Source organism: Lonchura striata, chromosome 15 (assembly GCF_046129695.1).
Source record: "Lonchura striata isolate bLonStr1 chromosome 15, bLonStr1.mat, whole genome shotgun sequence".
Taxonomy (NCBI): domain Eukaryota; kingdom Metazoa; phylum Chordata; class Aves; order Passeriformes; family Estrildidae; genus Lonchura; species Lonchura striata.
In genome coordinates, this window is record NC_134617.1 from 13,530,599 (window position 1) to 13,546,843 (window position 16,245).

At 36.7% G+C, this 16,245-nt stretch overlaps 1 protein-coding gene across 1 annotated transcript in view; it reads left to right on the top strand.

The window, feature by feature from the left end:
• The window catches only part of TENM2 (teneurin transmembrane protein 2), a 616,146-nt gene that overhangs the window by 321,981 nt on the left and 277,920 nt on the right, over positions 1-16,245 (top strand). The window contains exon 5 of the mRNA XM_021528631.3: positions 4,364-4,447. Within this exon, the coding sequence (XP_021384306.1) occupies positions 4,364-4,447 (84 nt within the window). The remainder of the gene's footprint in view (positions 1-4,363; positions 4,448-16,245) is intronic.

A 16,245-nucleotide genomic window follows, 5' to 3' on the forward strand; every position in this document is an offset into this window, starting at 1 on the left:
CAAAAGATCAAACAAAACATTGGATATAAAATGTGCAATAGAACATAATAGAGTAATACAGCATAGAGTAATTCTGTCAAGACAATATGGGAAAAGAAAAATTGTGTGGCCTTTTTGTTGCAGAACAGTTCTCATTCCCATGCCTTTGTGTATGACTTTTGTATGCTGGGGTTTTTTTCTAACTGGAGGTGGTGTGTGTAGAGGTTGAGTACTGGTTGAGTACCATCTGCCCACGAGACATGGTATGAAGTATTAGGGCAGAATAAGATGGGGAAAAAAACCCTGGTTTTTGAGGGCAAAGTAGAGCATTGACCTGTCTGGTACTGAGAAAGTCTTCTTATGGGCTTTCTCCTGTTCCTCATTTATCATAATAATGAGCAATAATCATTGAGCAAAACACAATGGAAATGCACTGAGATACCAGCAGAGGAGAACTGCTCACAGAAAGTGGTCAGTAAAAAGGAAATCAGAGATATTTGGGACAGGTCTCAGCCACACAGATGAGACAGGAAAGGAGCAAGAGTTTATTACTAGATGTTTTTGTGAAAATATAGGGAGGGAAGGAAAGCAGCTTGAGAAATTCAGGCTATTTATTTGTAAGGCTTTTCTTCAAGGTTTTTTAAGTGCTACTTTATAAAAATAAACCAGATTTTTATTGTATATTACTAGTAAAAATTGGGTTATGCCACTTTGATAAATAGAAGAGGAGAAATGAGAACAGAGCTTAGGAGGATGTTTAGGCTCTGGTCATATTTAATGTTCCACAGTAATTTTTTAGATCAATGTTGACTGAGAGACATAAGACTTATGGGTGGAGGAAGGGACTTATAAAATGTAAGGAAGTTTTCATGCATACAAAAACCCCCAAACAACCCAACCATAAACAATGGAGCACAAAAGGGTGGAGCACATCTTACAAGATCGGTTGCCAGACTTTTAGTGATGCCAATTGGAAAATGATAAACAGCAAAATGCCAGAATATCTGTGAAATAATAGGATTGGGAATTTATAGTGAATAGCAGGAAGCATCTACTTAAACTATGAAGGGAAGAACTTCAATGGAAGAAAACAACTGGGGATGAGGGGAGAGGAGTGATGCTTGTTCCTGGATTGCTGATGGCTGCGAGTAGTTGCTAGGAGAGCTCAAAAGAGGGATTAGAACTAAGAACAAGAGAATATTTGGGTATTTGATAGCCTCTTTCCTGGGACAGAGAAATATCCTGTGGGGCCAGGTGTGCTCTGCACTGGGATCCAGAACCTCTGGCTGGTGGTGTCCAGAGGTGCCTCCCAGTTGTGGGAGGGAATGAACCTCCTCAGAGTGGCAGCTTCCCTGGGGGGCTGTGAGGCTGGGAGAGAATTTAGAGAAATATTTAAAATACATGTATTCCTCATGGGAGAGCAGGTCAAGAACTGCAGTAGCTGTTTTCTCAGTCTTCAAAAGATGCTGCCAGGATTTGTACTGGTATCTAAAATCACCTGTATCAGTGCTGGCTTTTGGCTTAAAATAGGCTTGAGACTGCAAACCAAAAACTTCTACTTGCTCATCCTTGAAAGGCAAGGACAGAAAACTGGTTTCTTTCTCCCTGCCAGTTACTGTGGGAGGGGTTGTATTTTAAGGAAATGTAAAGGAGGAGCGCGGGAAATTCACACAGGTTTTACATTTCCAGATATAACTGTGCTGTCTGATAAGGGCTAAAATTAACTTAATGTTCTAAAGATTTACTTACAAAAGATTTTCTTTTCCTAATTTTTGGTAAGGCCAAAGATTGTAGGTCATAGTCTGCTCTTTCCTGTCTGATAATTGCAAAATCCATTACCGTCCCTTCAAGATGTTTTTTTTTTTAATAAAAGGCTGTACTAAATCTGAATAAAAGCCTAATAAGTAGATTAGTTAGAAGAATAGTCCTCCTGAGGATGGTTGATTCCAAATGTAGCTGCTAGAGATAACCCTAAATGCAATTAGGTTTAACTCCCTGTGAGTGTCAAAGGAAGGTAATGCCCATGGAGACCTCCCTTCAGATGACACTGTTTTAAGGTGTCTTAACATTGAAATATTCTTTTCCTTTGGGCACTGGTGAAAATTTTTTTCTTTTTTAATTGTTGGAAAAACCATGCTTAGCAACTTGAGCTTTAGCCATTAGTTTTAGGTGCTTCCCACAAAAAAAGGATGGTTCACCTTCCTTGGGTGAACAGTTTGATGTCCTCATCTGTGTCCTTGATAAGGATCAAATATCCAAGGTGGCCACAGACAGGTGAAAGAGAAAATAGCAGATTCAGTAACATATACAAGCATAAAGGGTAACGTGAGAAAATGTCAATAGATTAATTAATTGATGGATTAAATCTGGTTTTCCTCATAAAAGATAAATGAAAGCTAAAGCTAGTATTAAAACAGAAATAGAGACATTAAAGATTTCAAAACTTTGTATATGTTGAGATGGAATATAACAGAAATAATTGCTAACTACTAAAATGGTTTAATTTAACTGTAGGTACTGCATAAGAATTGCACTGTATTTAAGAGTTTGGCTCTATTTTCACAGAAAAAAGAAAAGGGGAAAAAAGCTTCACGAAACAATTTTATTACTTCCTCTTTGATCTATTCCTGCATAGCATGTATTTAGTTATATTTAATTTTTTCCATTTTTAAAATCTTAATATCAACTTTTAGTATTTTATTGTAGGGGAAAATTGCTAGTAATATCAAAAGAAGAAATTTGCAATAATTATTTAATTAGAGCATCTTTACACTGATATGCACAGTGCTCTGCCCTTCACATTTCTTTGCTTGACTTGTACATTGTTCTTTGAATTCTCTTTATTGATAAGTGTTCCTGAAAATCTTTTTTCTTCCTTGTTTGTAAATCAGAAGTCTGTGCCATAAAAGTAAAGCTGAACTAATTAGATGTGAGCCAAAGTACCCAAAAATGTCTTATAGCTGTACCTTAGCAAAATTTCACTTTCTGTATGGCAGGGAGACATTGAGCCAGTGCAGTGAATTCTGGTTTTTATTGTTGTAACTTGTCCCTTGAGGTTCCTTTCCCCCCCAAAGCCAGAGCTGTAAGACTCAGGAGCTGTCATTCTTTCACCTTATTCCACATGAAGCAAAGTATTTTTGCTGCTAACAAATAGCTAATTTGTTGTCTAGCGTGCAGAGTGGTTTGTTTTCTATTGTTTTGGTCAGCTCTTCTTTTATTTGTGTCAATGTGTTGACTTTTTTCTTTGTATATAATAAATTGCTGTGTTTGCAGAACACATTTCCACTGTTGACTTGTTTAAGTGTTGCGTGAAATATTAAATTATTATCTTATAAATATTATGAAGGATTTGAATATGAGATGCACCAAGTATAAATATTTTCCAGTAAAAACTTACAGACAGTGAAAAACAAGAATTAGAGTGACCATACATTAATTATTGGTTGTCTTTTTTGCAAGGAAAATAATGGAAATAAATAAAATAGCCTTTATATTTCCTGTTTACTACATCTGAAAATTTTCCTAATGTTATTAGGAAATTCAATAATACTTCTCAATTGATTTCAAGCTTTTCAAATGTAATAGGACTCCCTGATTATGTCATGTTTTCAAAATCCAGGATTATTTTAGTTCCTTTCTTTTAGTCTAAGAGAGAGTAAATTCAAAAGTAAAGGGGCTTTTTGTGTGTATGTATTAAAATGTGTTTTCCTAAAAATTGAGAGTTTTATGAGACTGAAAAGAAAAAATAATCTCCTTGCAACAGTAGAGTTTCATTTGTTCTTGTCTAGTTGAGATGCAGGAGAATGAGCTTGATTATGTTGAGAGTCAAAATCATAATGCTGCTGCAATAAACTTGTAAGAAATTGTTATTACAACTGAAAATGTCCATTTTCCAAATTAGGAGTCTATTTTTAGGGAGTAAAAATTATCTTTTAAAAGGATGTAATGATATGTATTTGACTATAGGAGTAATGGATAGTACACTGAAAATAAGCTGGTTTGAAATTAAGCACCTCCTCTACATCCTGTATGGGAGCTCTGCTGGCCTTTGGGTAAAGTTCTACCCAAGGAGAGATTTTTGAGAGGTTTTGATGCCCTCAGACCTTATTGTGGTTAATGATGCTGACAGTGGGTATATGGACTGCCTGGAAAGCAAGATTGCACCAAACTACTACTACTCAATTTGCTTTTTAATGTCATTGATAACAAGATAAAAGAATTCTTAACCTCTACATAATGGAGAGTAATGTATTTTACTGACTCTTGAGGAATGCTTTGGGTGGGAGGAGATGAAACATTCTATTGGCTGTGTTGTACCAAAAATGAATGGAATGGAAGAAAAGAAGAGCCATCTCTAAAATGTTATTTGTTTTATTTCATTTAGATTTTCACACACACCTTTCTGAGAAATTGAAAGACAGACAGACAAGCTGGCAGCAGCTGGCTGAGGCAAAGAACTCTCTAATACGTAAGGTTTTTATTTTGCTTAAACTATATTCCTTGTAAACTTAGAACCCAGTTTAGAACTTGTGTGTTGTGCAAAGTTTAATCTTGTTCTGTGTATGTTCTGTTTATTATGTGTTGTGAAATTTTGGTTGGCTGTTTTTTTCTTCCTGGGTTTTTATATTCCGTTGAATAAACCTGATCTCTACTACTCATTTTTGTTGAGTATTACCTTTCTGGTTGGATTGAACTAATTTAGGGGTTTTTTGCTGGGAGGCTTGGCTGGGTGGTGAAGGAGCTGTTTTCCCTGAGCTGATCCTGCTTCATGTTGTCAGGCTTGTTCCATGAGGGGAGGAGAGCTGAGAGCTGGAGGAGATGCCAGCTCTGGGTAGTCACAGGCATAATTTTAAACCAAAATGGTCCCTGCACCTGTATTTTCACCAAGGCAATCGCATATGTTGTGTTCCAGTGGTAAAGGTTTGCAAGGGACACAAGTTTTGTTGGAGATTCTTCAATCGGTGAAAGATTTAGTGATGAATGTTCATCTTCTGTCTTGATTTGAATATTTTTGATCTAAGAGTATGAGATTCAGACAGCCCCACTTGATGTGCCCCTGAAGTTTTGTTTTTTTTTTTCCTTAGGGGCTGTGCAAATCAGGGAGTTGTGTTGGTTTTTGTGGGTCTGTAGGGGATCCTGCATGGCTAGGCAGGGGTATCTGGAGTACCACTGTTCCCCACACACTCTCACACTTGTGCTTCCCTGAGAGCAAAACTACTTTAGGAGGAAGAGGATGTTTGGGGAAAAAAACTTGCAATGCACTTTTTTAGAAAAAATAAAAGTTGCCAGGCTGTAGTAATATAAATCAAAAGACATCTCAAGGAATTTTAGTACAAAGATAATGATTTGGTGACTTCAAAAATTATTTTCATTCACTTTATATGCTTATGCTAACTACAGTGTCAGCTGCTTTTGATAAAGCCTTTTGTCCTTGACTTGGCAAACTTTACCTTGTGTTTGATTGCCTAAAGAGATGAAAGATGGATTTTGTTATTTTATTATTTTCTTCCAGTGCACCTCTGACCTAGTACATACATGAAAGATGCCTTTCTGTTTGGGCTCTTTTTTAAGCACTTAAGTAAATGCTTTTGCAAGATGAGGGCCCTAATGAGGAAAAATACTCTGCTTGCTTAATACTCAAATGAGACCTAAACCGAGGTTTTCTCATCACCCTCATTGTCTGCTGTACTTCTTCCCATAATTGCTTAATTTTTGGTAAAAAACAGTGAATAGCATTATTCTTTGAATCTCAAACAGTGACTAGGCAAATACTGGAACAGTTTCTTAAATCAGGTTCTGGAAAGGTTGAGCATCTGTGACCTTTTCCTAGTTAATTCAGCCCGTGAGTGTTGAGTGTTTTCAAGCAGTAGATAAGGACTGTTTGTTGTGTTTCCATGCTTCTTAGAAGAGTGGGAGCCAGAGCTTTTGGTAGAGTAATTAAATTTCCATAGTGCTGATGTACAGTGCCAAAAACTGCCCAAGGTGTGGTGTGTGTATGGTTGGTAATAAAGATGAAATTAATAAAGAACGGAAATGATTCTGTACATATTTCAGCATTTCTGAAGTAATCATGATTATTGGTGTTGCAGGAGGATTTTGGCACAGGTGAAATGAGTGGGTTATGCTATTTAGGCTGTACTAAATCTCAAAGAATAATGCTTGAATACCTTTTCCAGGATCACAGAAAGGTTTTGCCTAACAAATTGCATCCAACTGAAAAATGTCTTTCCTCATTTGAAGCTTTGATGCTTCTATAGAAACAAAATACTGTTTCTCTTTGGTTTGCTTCTTTTACCTTGCATCCTAATTCTCCTCTCAATTCAAACACATTTGATTGATATATTGCTTTAAATTTTTGGTATTGTGTTCAGAGCTCTAGAAATTAAGAAGAATGTGAAAATGTATTAATAACTATATCACAACTCAAAAACACTTGAGAGTCTTAATGCTTGCTACTGGCTTGATTTAACATGCATTTCAGAAAATAATTGAGCTGAGACAAGCCACAGAAAAACATTACCTTTTATGACTTTTATGAGTCATACTTCTTTGACATGCTAAATCTGATCTGAGTAGTGGAATAGTTTGTTGAATGCTCTGAATGTGGTGAGAAAGGTGAAGTGAATTTGCTGACCCAGATGTGCTGCCTGGTGATATCAGCCAGATCTTTGATGTTAATAATTCCAGGGACTTGACCAAAAGCAAGCTTTATCTCTGCTCCTTTTAAACAGTGCCATAGGATTTTCTACATCAATCTGGATGCTGCCAAAACCAGACAGATGGCACTAACCTTAGTTTAAAGCCTCAGCTGGCTGAGAATGCATCCAAATAGTGTTGCAAAGCTTTCAGTGTGCATGTTGTGTCAACAGAAGAGGACTCTTTGTATCACCATGAGAAGAGCCCTCAGACTTTGCATTTCAAAGGTATCCTGTTCTCATGTGTGCTCACATAGAGCAGATTGCTTTGCAGTGCTCTAATAAAATGATGAGTTTCTTGATCTGCTCTGCCTTTGCTATGCCAAGGTCAAAGATGCCACAAAAAAGGAGATGAAGTGCTGAACATGGGTGTTAGAATGGTCAGTGGTTCAGAAATACGGGCAGAAAGATTGTTGTCAGATCTGTGGTCTGGCTCTGGAAGCAAAGACAATAAAATTGTCTTACAGGAAAAACATCTCCCCTCACTAGTATTTGGAGTAGTCCTAAATCTCACCACTTCTGAGTACTCCTTTTTTGGAAGGAGAATTTCTAGTAGATTTTAAAAACTACAATAAACAACTCACCTCAACTACCCCTCTCTCCCCCCACCAACAAGATCTCTAATCTATGTCAAAATAAGAATATAGAATTACAAACGAAATGCAAAAAAGAAAATAACCAGACCAGCCCTGGTTTATTTTTAGAGCTGTAAACTAATGTAGCAAAATTCCAGATATTTATAAAAATAATTATTTTTAAGCATTCCAGAAGTATGATGTTGAGTATATGTGTGTGTATATACATACATACATACATACATATACATACATATATACATATATATATATATATATATAAAGAAATGTAAAAGTGTGCTGCTTGGGGTATCAGCTCTTAGTATGTGCAAGCCAACCTGAACTGGAGTGCAGTAGAAGACTTGCCAGGGAGAGAGAAAGAAATGAGTCAATCAAACATATTGCAGTGCACTAAAAGGGGATTTTTAGGTTCAAATTCTAGTGGGTGTCCTTTCAAAACAACAAAAGCAAGACCTGGGTTTATGATGGGATTCTAGCAGTGATTTCTTTAAACAGCCAAATCTGAGTTGTGCAATTACTCTTCATGCAACTGTTTTGTTAAGAAACTTCAGCCAGAGACTGCAAACCACACAGCCAAAAATGCATGATAAAATAAAATAGGGGAAAATATAGGAAATCCTGAGGGAGAAGTAAAACTTTCTTGCATAATGGGTCCTAGAAGAAAACAAGTTGACAGTTCTACCAGGTGCTTCTTATAGGAGCAATGTTACAGAATTTGTCTGAGCAGCACCTGTATTGGAAAGACAGGATTTGAAATGTGCTAAAGAAACAAAAGAGGTTGTGTGGTGAAGGGCTGAGCTGCTGGCAAAACACTCGATGGCCTCAGAGTTACACAAATCAATCTCCTGGGTAATGCACCATGTCCCAAAAACTGGAAGCTACAAACAGAAGATATTTTATTTTAAGGAGTTCTGTGACAGCTTATAAAAAGCAGCTTTTCCACTTTTTGCATGAAGTTTCTACCTTAAAGATACTGATGAAATAGGTGACAATTTTTAACACAAGCAGTGACAAAATAAACACCATCTGCTAGTGTTGGCTTATTCCATAGTCTTCTCATGCTGGGTGATTTTATTTCACCTTTTTTCAGAAATAGTTAATGACACATCTGCTGTGTGTAGTGGAGGTGCATTTTTGGTGATTAAATGTGGACATAGGATCCGAGAAAACAGTAACAAGACTTTTTCAGAAAACTGAAGAAAATATTAGTGCCACGAGGAGCTAACAAACTAACTGTGTTGATAGCTTTTATTTTTTTTTATTTTGACCTGGTTTACTGTTGGAGCAACATTTTAAATTATATTTGTTCTTTCAAAATACATATTCATCAAATTTCTCATTTGGCCTTTATTTTACCAAAGCAAAAATCTTGCCACTATGACATTCGTAGTCCTCCAAGCAAGTCTGCTTTTGTAGCACATCTGTGAGTCTGGGATGTGGGGTCAGAGCAGGTTTGGGTGTCCTGGGGGATCAGGGTCAGGTTTGTTTACATAAGAGAATATCTTTAAGGGAGCAAAATGTACAGTGGGACCTGGAGAACAAAATAATGAGGTTTAGCTCAAAGTCCAGTTGAATTCTGGACAATACAAAATTGCAAATACATGCAGAGTTTTTTGCTTGTATAGAGTATGTCTGTATCCTGTAGAGCTCCATGAATCCATCTTCCTCCCAAGAGCCATGGTAGAGCAAAGTGTCATTGTCTGAGTCCCTGTTTGGGCAGACAAAGTTGTAATTCCTGATGTTTTGTGTCAGGCTTTGTGTCTTCCCTCTGGCAGAGCTCAGTGGTCCTGTGGGTTTGAAAATCCCTTTTGAGTGTCCCTGAAGAGCAATCTCTTCCCATCACCCCAGGATGTCCCAGTTTTCCCTTCTCAGTCAGCAAGGAGAATTCTTTGTGATTTAGCATTTTGCTGCAGAGGCATTAGCATAATGATCTGCAAAATTCCAAGCAATTAGGCTGTTAAACCTGTGTTTACCCTGCCAAATCGTATGTCCCAATGCTGTTATGAGTGTGAGTAGATTTTAATAAATCCAAATAACTAAATGTCTGCATCTCCATGTGGATGGGTGGATATTTAATTTTAATATTTAATTTTAAGATTGAGATAAAAATTAAAGCCATGGAAACCCTAAGAGAAAAAAAAATCATGTTTGGTTATGTTGTTATCTTAGGTGAAAAACCAGGATGGACTGCAAGAAACATGAATTCTGACTCTGTCTAAAAGTTTCAAGTGAAAGCAAATTCATTGTCTTTCCTTCCTGGGTGAATAAGGTCTGTTTAATGGTATGAAGTCCTTGTCCACATTTTATGGTTTCATAAAACCACAAAAACTAAGTTATGTAAGTAAAGCTGTATGCAGTCCAAGAGGAAAATTACACCTGGAAAAAAGCTTCAACATGCTATAAATATTTTTAACAGTAATTTCTTGGGAGTTTGTTTGTTTGTTTTGTTAAGCCTTGCTTAAGCTCCTAATGAACACTGGCTAAGGAAATATTGATAGAAATATTCTTAAGGGCAAGCATCTGTACCTGTAGGTATTGTTATACTTTTGTTCAAACTTCATTCAGTTTATTATTTTAATAATGAATGTGTAGAAGTGCTGTGAAGTAATATGTCATTAATGTTAATTGTTCTGATAAAAGAAAAAAAGAGCAATCTGACTCTTGATTTTTGTTTTTACAGACTGTATAGTAATTAAAAATTGGAATGAGAATTCATGCAAGTTGCTCAAGTACATTCAGTAGTGAATATTTGAAGTCATCCCATGCTCCCTAGCAGTGATGAACAGACTTACATCAATTAAATACTTATATTGCAAACCTTTTGGCTTGACCTCATCTGTGTAAACATTTCATTTATGAATTATCAAACCTCTTTGAAAGACAGCCTTATGTACGTGTATTATCATTTATGTTAATCAGAAACATTTTTCAAGCTGCTGTTCGTGAAGTAAGGATGAAAGATCCCTTGCTTATTCATACCCATATGTATGCTGTGAAACTTGAATAAGAAGGGAGACAACAAGGACTGCTTCAAAATATAAATTATATACATATTTTTTACACTCATGCCATATTTCCATAGTTTATGTTTACTTAAATCCAGTGTTAAAGGTAAAAGTGTAGCAAGTGAGAACAGAGTTTTTTTGATCAATATCCATTCCTTGCTCTTATAAAAACTCTTTTGTTTAGATTAGGAACTGCAAGTGAAGGTACTTTATTCCAAACTGGGGTTGCATCTGTGACAAAACTTTTATAGACTCTTAACAGCTTACATGATATATTACAGGGTATTTTAAATATGGAGAAGCAATGAGGAAATTATGACTGCACATTATTTTGGAATATGTTACTTGCAAACCCTTCTGCTTATTAAAGAATTTTACTTTGACAATGCAAAACTGCACTCACAAATTGCCAGTGGAAGGCCAAGCATTTTGATAGAAATGTAGTGGATGGTCTGATGATATTTGAAGATTGGAATCTGTTTGGGATAATAAGCAGAGGTGAAAAGCTGACTCACATAGGCCATGTCTTGATATCCATTTCCTTACTGGGATAAGTGAGCTCAGTATTTGCAACCAAATTCAAAACATTCCTCCTGTTGTTAAGACTTACAGACACAGCTGATAAAAGTTTTTCATGATTCTTCAAAATTTATGTTCTTAAACAGCATTTTTAGGAGTTAGGATTTGATCCTGTATAATTGTTTAGATCTTGAGTGATGGTTCAGCAGCATGAATGTGCTCCAGAGAGAGTTTTCTGTAGTGCTTATGCTCAGAATCCACCCATGCTTGATTTTACTTGCTTCCTTTTTTATTTAGAATGAAAGCTTTCTCAATTAAAATCTGGCATAGGGAAATACTGTGCGTCAACTCCCACATGGCCTGAACTACCTGGTCCCAATTAATGAAATATTGAATGTGGTGTTAATGCCAGGAGGGCCCTGATAGGACTTACTGAAAATTACTGATATAATCCTCTTCTAAAGTAAAGCATGATTTTGATATGATTAAATAGCATGTGGAAGTGGGAAATTGAATGTGTTTTGGAAAAGTAAACGATCTGCAATGAGGAAAAAAATAATCAAGTGCCTTGTTTCTCACTATAAACCAGAAATTTTCATCTCTTACCTATCCAGCCTACAGAATCTTCAGTATTCAAGCAGTGTAGAATACTCATTTTTTAGGGCAACACTCTAGTACTGCCATCCCTTCTCTTTCCATCGAAGGATAGTTGGTAATTCTTAGGATTAGTTGGAGATGTTTCCTTTGAGTCTGGATTCTGAATATGCCTTTGTGTATCATGTGATGAGATCACCATTTAGGTGAATATCTACTGGTTCATCTTTCAGTAGTAAAAACAGCTTGTGCACCCTCCCTGACAGCTTCTTACACAGCACAGGCTGAGCAGCCACTGCTGAGGCTGAGCAAGTGCCTGCTTTAGTCTCTAGAATTGACATTTTCAGAGTAATAAAAGGCATTTCTTTTAGTCACCGTCACTCCTCATTCTCACAGAAAGCCTTATCAAAATAACAGCACTGCTCCTGCAGTCAAACTTCTTGTCCTGTACTCATGGCAGTAAGGATTGAATCCCTTTTGGATCTGACTCAGAGCTGTCTCACTCTAGATTGGTTTCTGAACATTGTCTGATATAAATTTTGTAAAGAACACAGGAGCTTCATGTCTTACAGGCTGATATCAGCATTTTTGCAGCTTAAAGTTAGGGTTTGTATCAACAGACAGGAGGAAATTGAGATTAAACCAGGAAATCAAGGCCATAAGTGCCCTGGTTGTGCAGTACTGCTACATGCAATAAAGGCTCTAAGATGCAAATTCTGCAGAGGTAGAATTGAGATAAACATGTTTTGGGGTAGATTTAGGAATAAGACGGATAAGAATAGATTTAGATAAGGAAGACAGGACTGATGTGTTTTGTATCAATTTCTTCATTTTCTGAGTCACTTGTGTGATGTGCATTATTGGCATTCCATTTCAGGTGTCTCAGAGTGGTCTGGTCTGTGGTGTCAGGCATGTGTACTTCCCAGAGTGGCTAAAACAGTGCTGCTGCTTAGGTAATGAAGCAGTAAAAATGTCAAAAGCACTGCAGATATTAACAGTTAGAAAAAACGTAAATTATATTTGCCTTCCTTTACTGTGCTGTTTTGGAGCTGTCCTTCCAAATCCACAGTGATAGAAGAAATCAAATTGTCTCAAAGTTAAATGTGAAGTAAGGGGGAAAGATAGAAATATCTCTTAGGTGTGGGTACACAGATACACAAATACTTATGGAGATCTGTGTAAACAATATTTGAAATGACTAAAAATCTAACCACCTGAGCTGCCTCACATGAATCAAGAAATGTTATATAAAAACAGCTGCTGCTGTTACACAATCTTTCTAGCTCTGTTTTCCTCATCAAATTAATACAGAAAAGTGGTTTTGTACGCTGAATTTGTGCACGTAGTTGAATTCCTTGTTCAGCTTTTAATTAATTTAAATGAAGTTCTAAATTCGGTTCCCTGTCTAGGTTTATGCTTATGACCATTGTTTTGCATGACAATCAAATTAGCATTTAGAAATTCTTTTTCCTTCATTGTTCTCAATATAGAAATACCTGCTTTAATTCTTCTTTAGTTCTTGCTTCTTTCCAACCTGAACCTGGTGTTCAGCTGTGCTGTGTGAGCCTGTGCTGAGAGAAACCCTCCTTGCTTTACATTCTTAGAGCAGAGAAACACAGGCACAGCTCTTGAACAGAGGAACACTCACTTTAGCTGGGGAGCAATGTGTGACAACTTCAGTTTTGTTTTTCAGATATATATGCGAGAGTTCTATTCTTGTGTTGTTTCTGATAGAAAAATGGATAGAATATCACTTTCTGAATTCCCAGAAAGATTTAAACTTTTGAATCTGGTCTCTGTCAGCTTTTCTCTTTACTCCATAGTAACTGTGTGTCTCCTTTTCCTCTATATCTTGTATGTGGCAATTATTACTGTCAGAGACATAAGGTAATTAAGCTGAATTTCATATTGAGGGATATGGGCTAAAAATAAATAAACAATCTGATTTCATAATTTGCATCCTGATAAGCTCCAGCTATCAGAAGCCAAGTTTATTTTTTTTCTATTTCACCTTGAATTTTTTGACTCCCCAGGGTCATCTCCTAGCTGGGTGCTGTGTGGCAGAGCTCAGCTGCTGCTGCTGTGCAGGCAGTGTCTCCCAGGCTCAGGTTTGTGCATGTCAGCAAACCCTGGCTGTGGTTCAGTGAGTGGGTAATTCTCAGTCATTAATTTGTTGAAGCAGTGTTTGAACCTATCTGCTTAAACGTAAATCACTTCTCAGGCGTGAGGCACCAGAAGGTGCAATTAAATAGGCAGTAAAATTAGATTGGGTTTAAACTGTTGCTTTTTCATAACTGAAGGATACAAACACAAAGTTTTTCTTCCATTATGGGAAAAGGCTACCTGTCCAGAAATGCACTGCAGTGTATTATGCTGAGTGTGCTTCCTAAAGAGAGCAAGGTAGTTAAGAACAATAGTTTTTTTAATCGTTTTTTTTGTGATGTGTAGTTTCAGTTCTTTGAATATTATGAAAACGTAGAATTCAAATAAGCTAGGCTCTTTAACAGGTACTTTGTTTAATGTTGGATAGGAATCAAGTCAGTGGCACTTCTTTGCCAGCTGCAAACCAGCATCAATGTGTGCTGCAAGCACTCTGACATGAAAACCAAATTCCATTAAAGAAGAGCCAAGCTGTGGTTTTAGTGAATTTGCATTGTTAAATATGAGATGTGCATGTCCTTTATGAATTGTTTAAGCCCACCTCACAAAATCTGCTGCCTTTGCAGTGCTTTTCATTGCTCATTGTGGTTCACCTGGTCAAAGGCTGGTGTAGGGTGAGATGTTGAGTGTTCCCAACAGCCCATGGAAGGCAAAGGGCCCTGAATCTGCTCTGGAGGACAAGTCCTGCTCTGCTGAGTGACCATGACCAGCCACAGTGTGTAGGTAATCTGTGATAAATACACCAAGATATAAGCTGAGTGCTAAATGCAGTCCAGCAGCTGCTCAAGGTAATTCCTCTTTTAATAAACTGAAGAATTTGGTGAAAAAGGGTGCAGCATACACTTTGTATTGGATTCCATGCAGCCACTTAAGGCACTCAACAATTACTACTCTAAAGCTGAAAATTAATCAAAAGTTAACAGAAAAGAAAGAAACCAGTTTATATACTGATTGAAAGAGTACTGAGGTGCTAGGATTTTTTGTGGGTTTTTTTTTTGTTTGTTTGTTTGCTTGATTTGAGCTTTTTTTGTGTGTGTTTTTTGGTTTTTTTTTTCCCCTGGGAATATCATATATATGGTTCTTTTAGTTTAGTGCACAAGCAAAGCACATAAATCATTCTCTTGGCTGCTTTGAAGGACAGCATTGGCCCTTTCTGGATAATGCTGCCTAAAGTAGCTTTATTTACACTGGTTTGGTGCTCCAGAAGCCCTGGAGGCACAGGATATTTGATCCTTGTGAGTCTTAACTACCTGCCAGATCTTAAATTAATCCAAGATGCTTTATTCCTGCAGCTGGGTTGAGGTTTTTTTGGCAGAATTTTTTTGGGGTTTTGAGGTCTTCTTATTTATTTTCTATGTTGCACTGAAGTGTTCATACACTCAGATGTGTTGTTGACTGTGTAATACACTTTGAGCTTTCAAATATCCTCAGTGGATTTTTTTCTAGAATGTTGCTATTTACAGTACTCTTACAAAGTTGCTTGAGTTAGCTGTTGACAGTTTAATATGTTTTGTAGAACTGTAACTTTAATTATCATTCTTCCCAATTTGTCTGTACTTAAACATCTGTAACCATAGAGTTCCATAGCACAGTGAGGTTGTTCAGTCTTACTTTTAATTTTCATCTTCATGTATTATAAATTTTACCTGACAAGTAGTAATAGGAGGGAGTACTTCAGGCACAGTGCACCTGCTGATCTGAGTTGGTGTAAGCAGCACATATTTCAGTCATGTGACAAATTACTATTGCTTCATTTCTTTCTAAATGGAAAAAAAAAAATCTGACCTCAAAGAAATGTCAGTATTACAATTTACAGTTCCTTGTAAATGTAATAGTTCATTTTGAAAAAATGCAGGATTTGCACTTAGATACCAATAGAAAATTGAAGACTGAATATTAGTTCATATGCAAGAATTGCTAAAAACAGAATATATGGAGAAGGCAAATCCTTATTTCTAACTCACACTTTTCAAAGATTTTTCATTATGTGAAAATGGCAACTATTGCTTTTATATATGCTTATATTAATATATGTTTACACTTCCCTTCCTTCCCCTCCATGTCACACACAGATAGGGAGAGTCAGGATTGCTAGCAGATTTCTTGTTAGGGATAATTGGTGACACTTCCTTTATGTTCATTAAAGGCTGTATTCTGGTGGAGATAAATAGATAAATGACATGTTTGGGGTTACCAGGAAGATGTGATTTCATCACTCAGTACACAAGCTTTGCAAAAATGTTCCTGATTTATAAGTAAGTTTAATCACACCAGCTCTGACAAAGAGAAACATTTATTCGAATGCCTGAAGTTCTGATGCTGGAGTTACTTGAACATTGTGCCTTGCTGTCAGCTGTTTTGGATGGATTTTGGTAAATAACAAATTTCTAAGTTCTAGAAATAATTTCCATTATTCACATAAAAACACATTGCAAAATTTGTCTGAACATAGAAACATAATATACATGGAGTAGAAGACTGATTGTTGCTGAAGTCTGCATGTGGACCCTTTGTGCTTGTGCCAACAAAATTTACACCCCTTATGTCATCAGTAGCAAAGGTGGGGGCTCTCAGCTCATCTCTTCCTCTTTCTGCTCCTATTTGAGGCACCAAAAATAGATATCTGAGGTTGCAAAATTTGGTATTCAAGAATTAAATGAGTGAGGAGTTAACTTTATGTAACTTCAAGATTGGCTT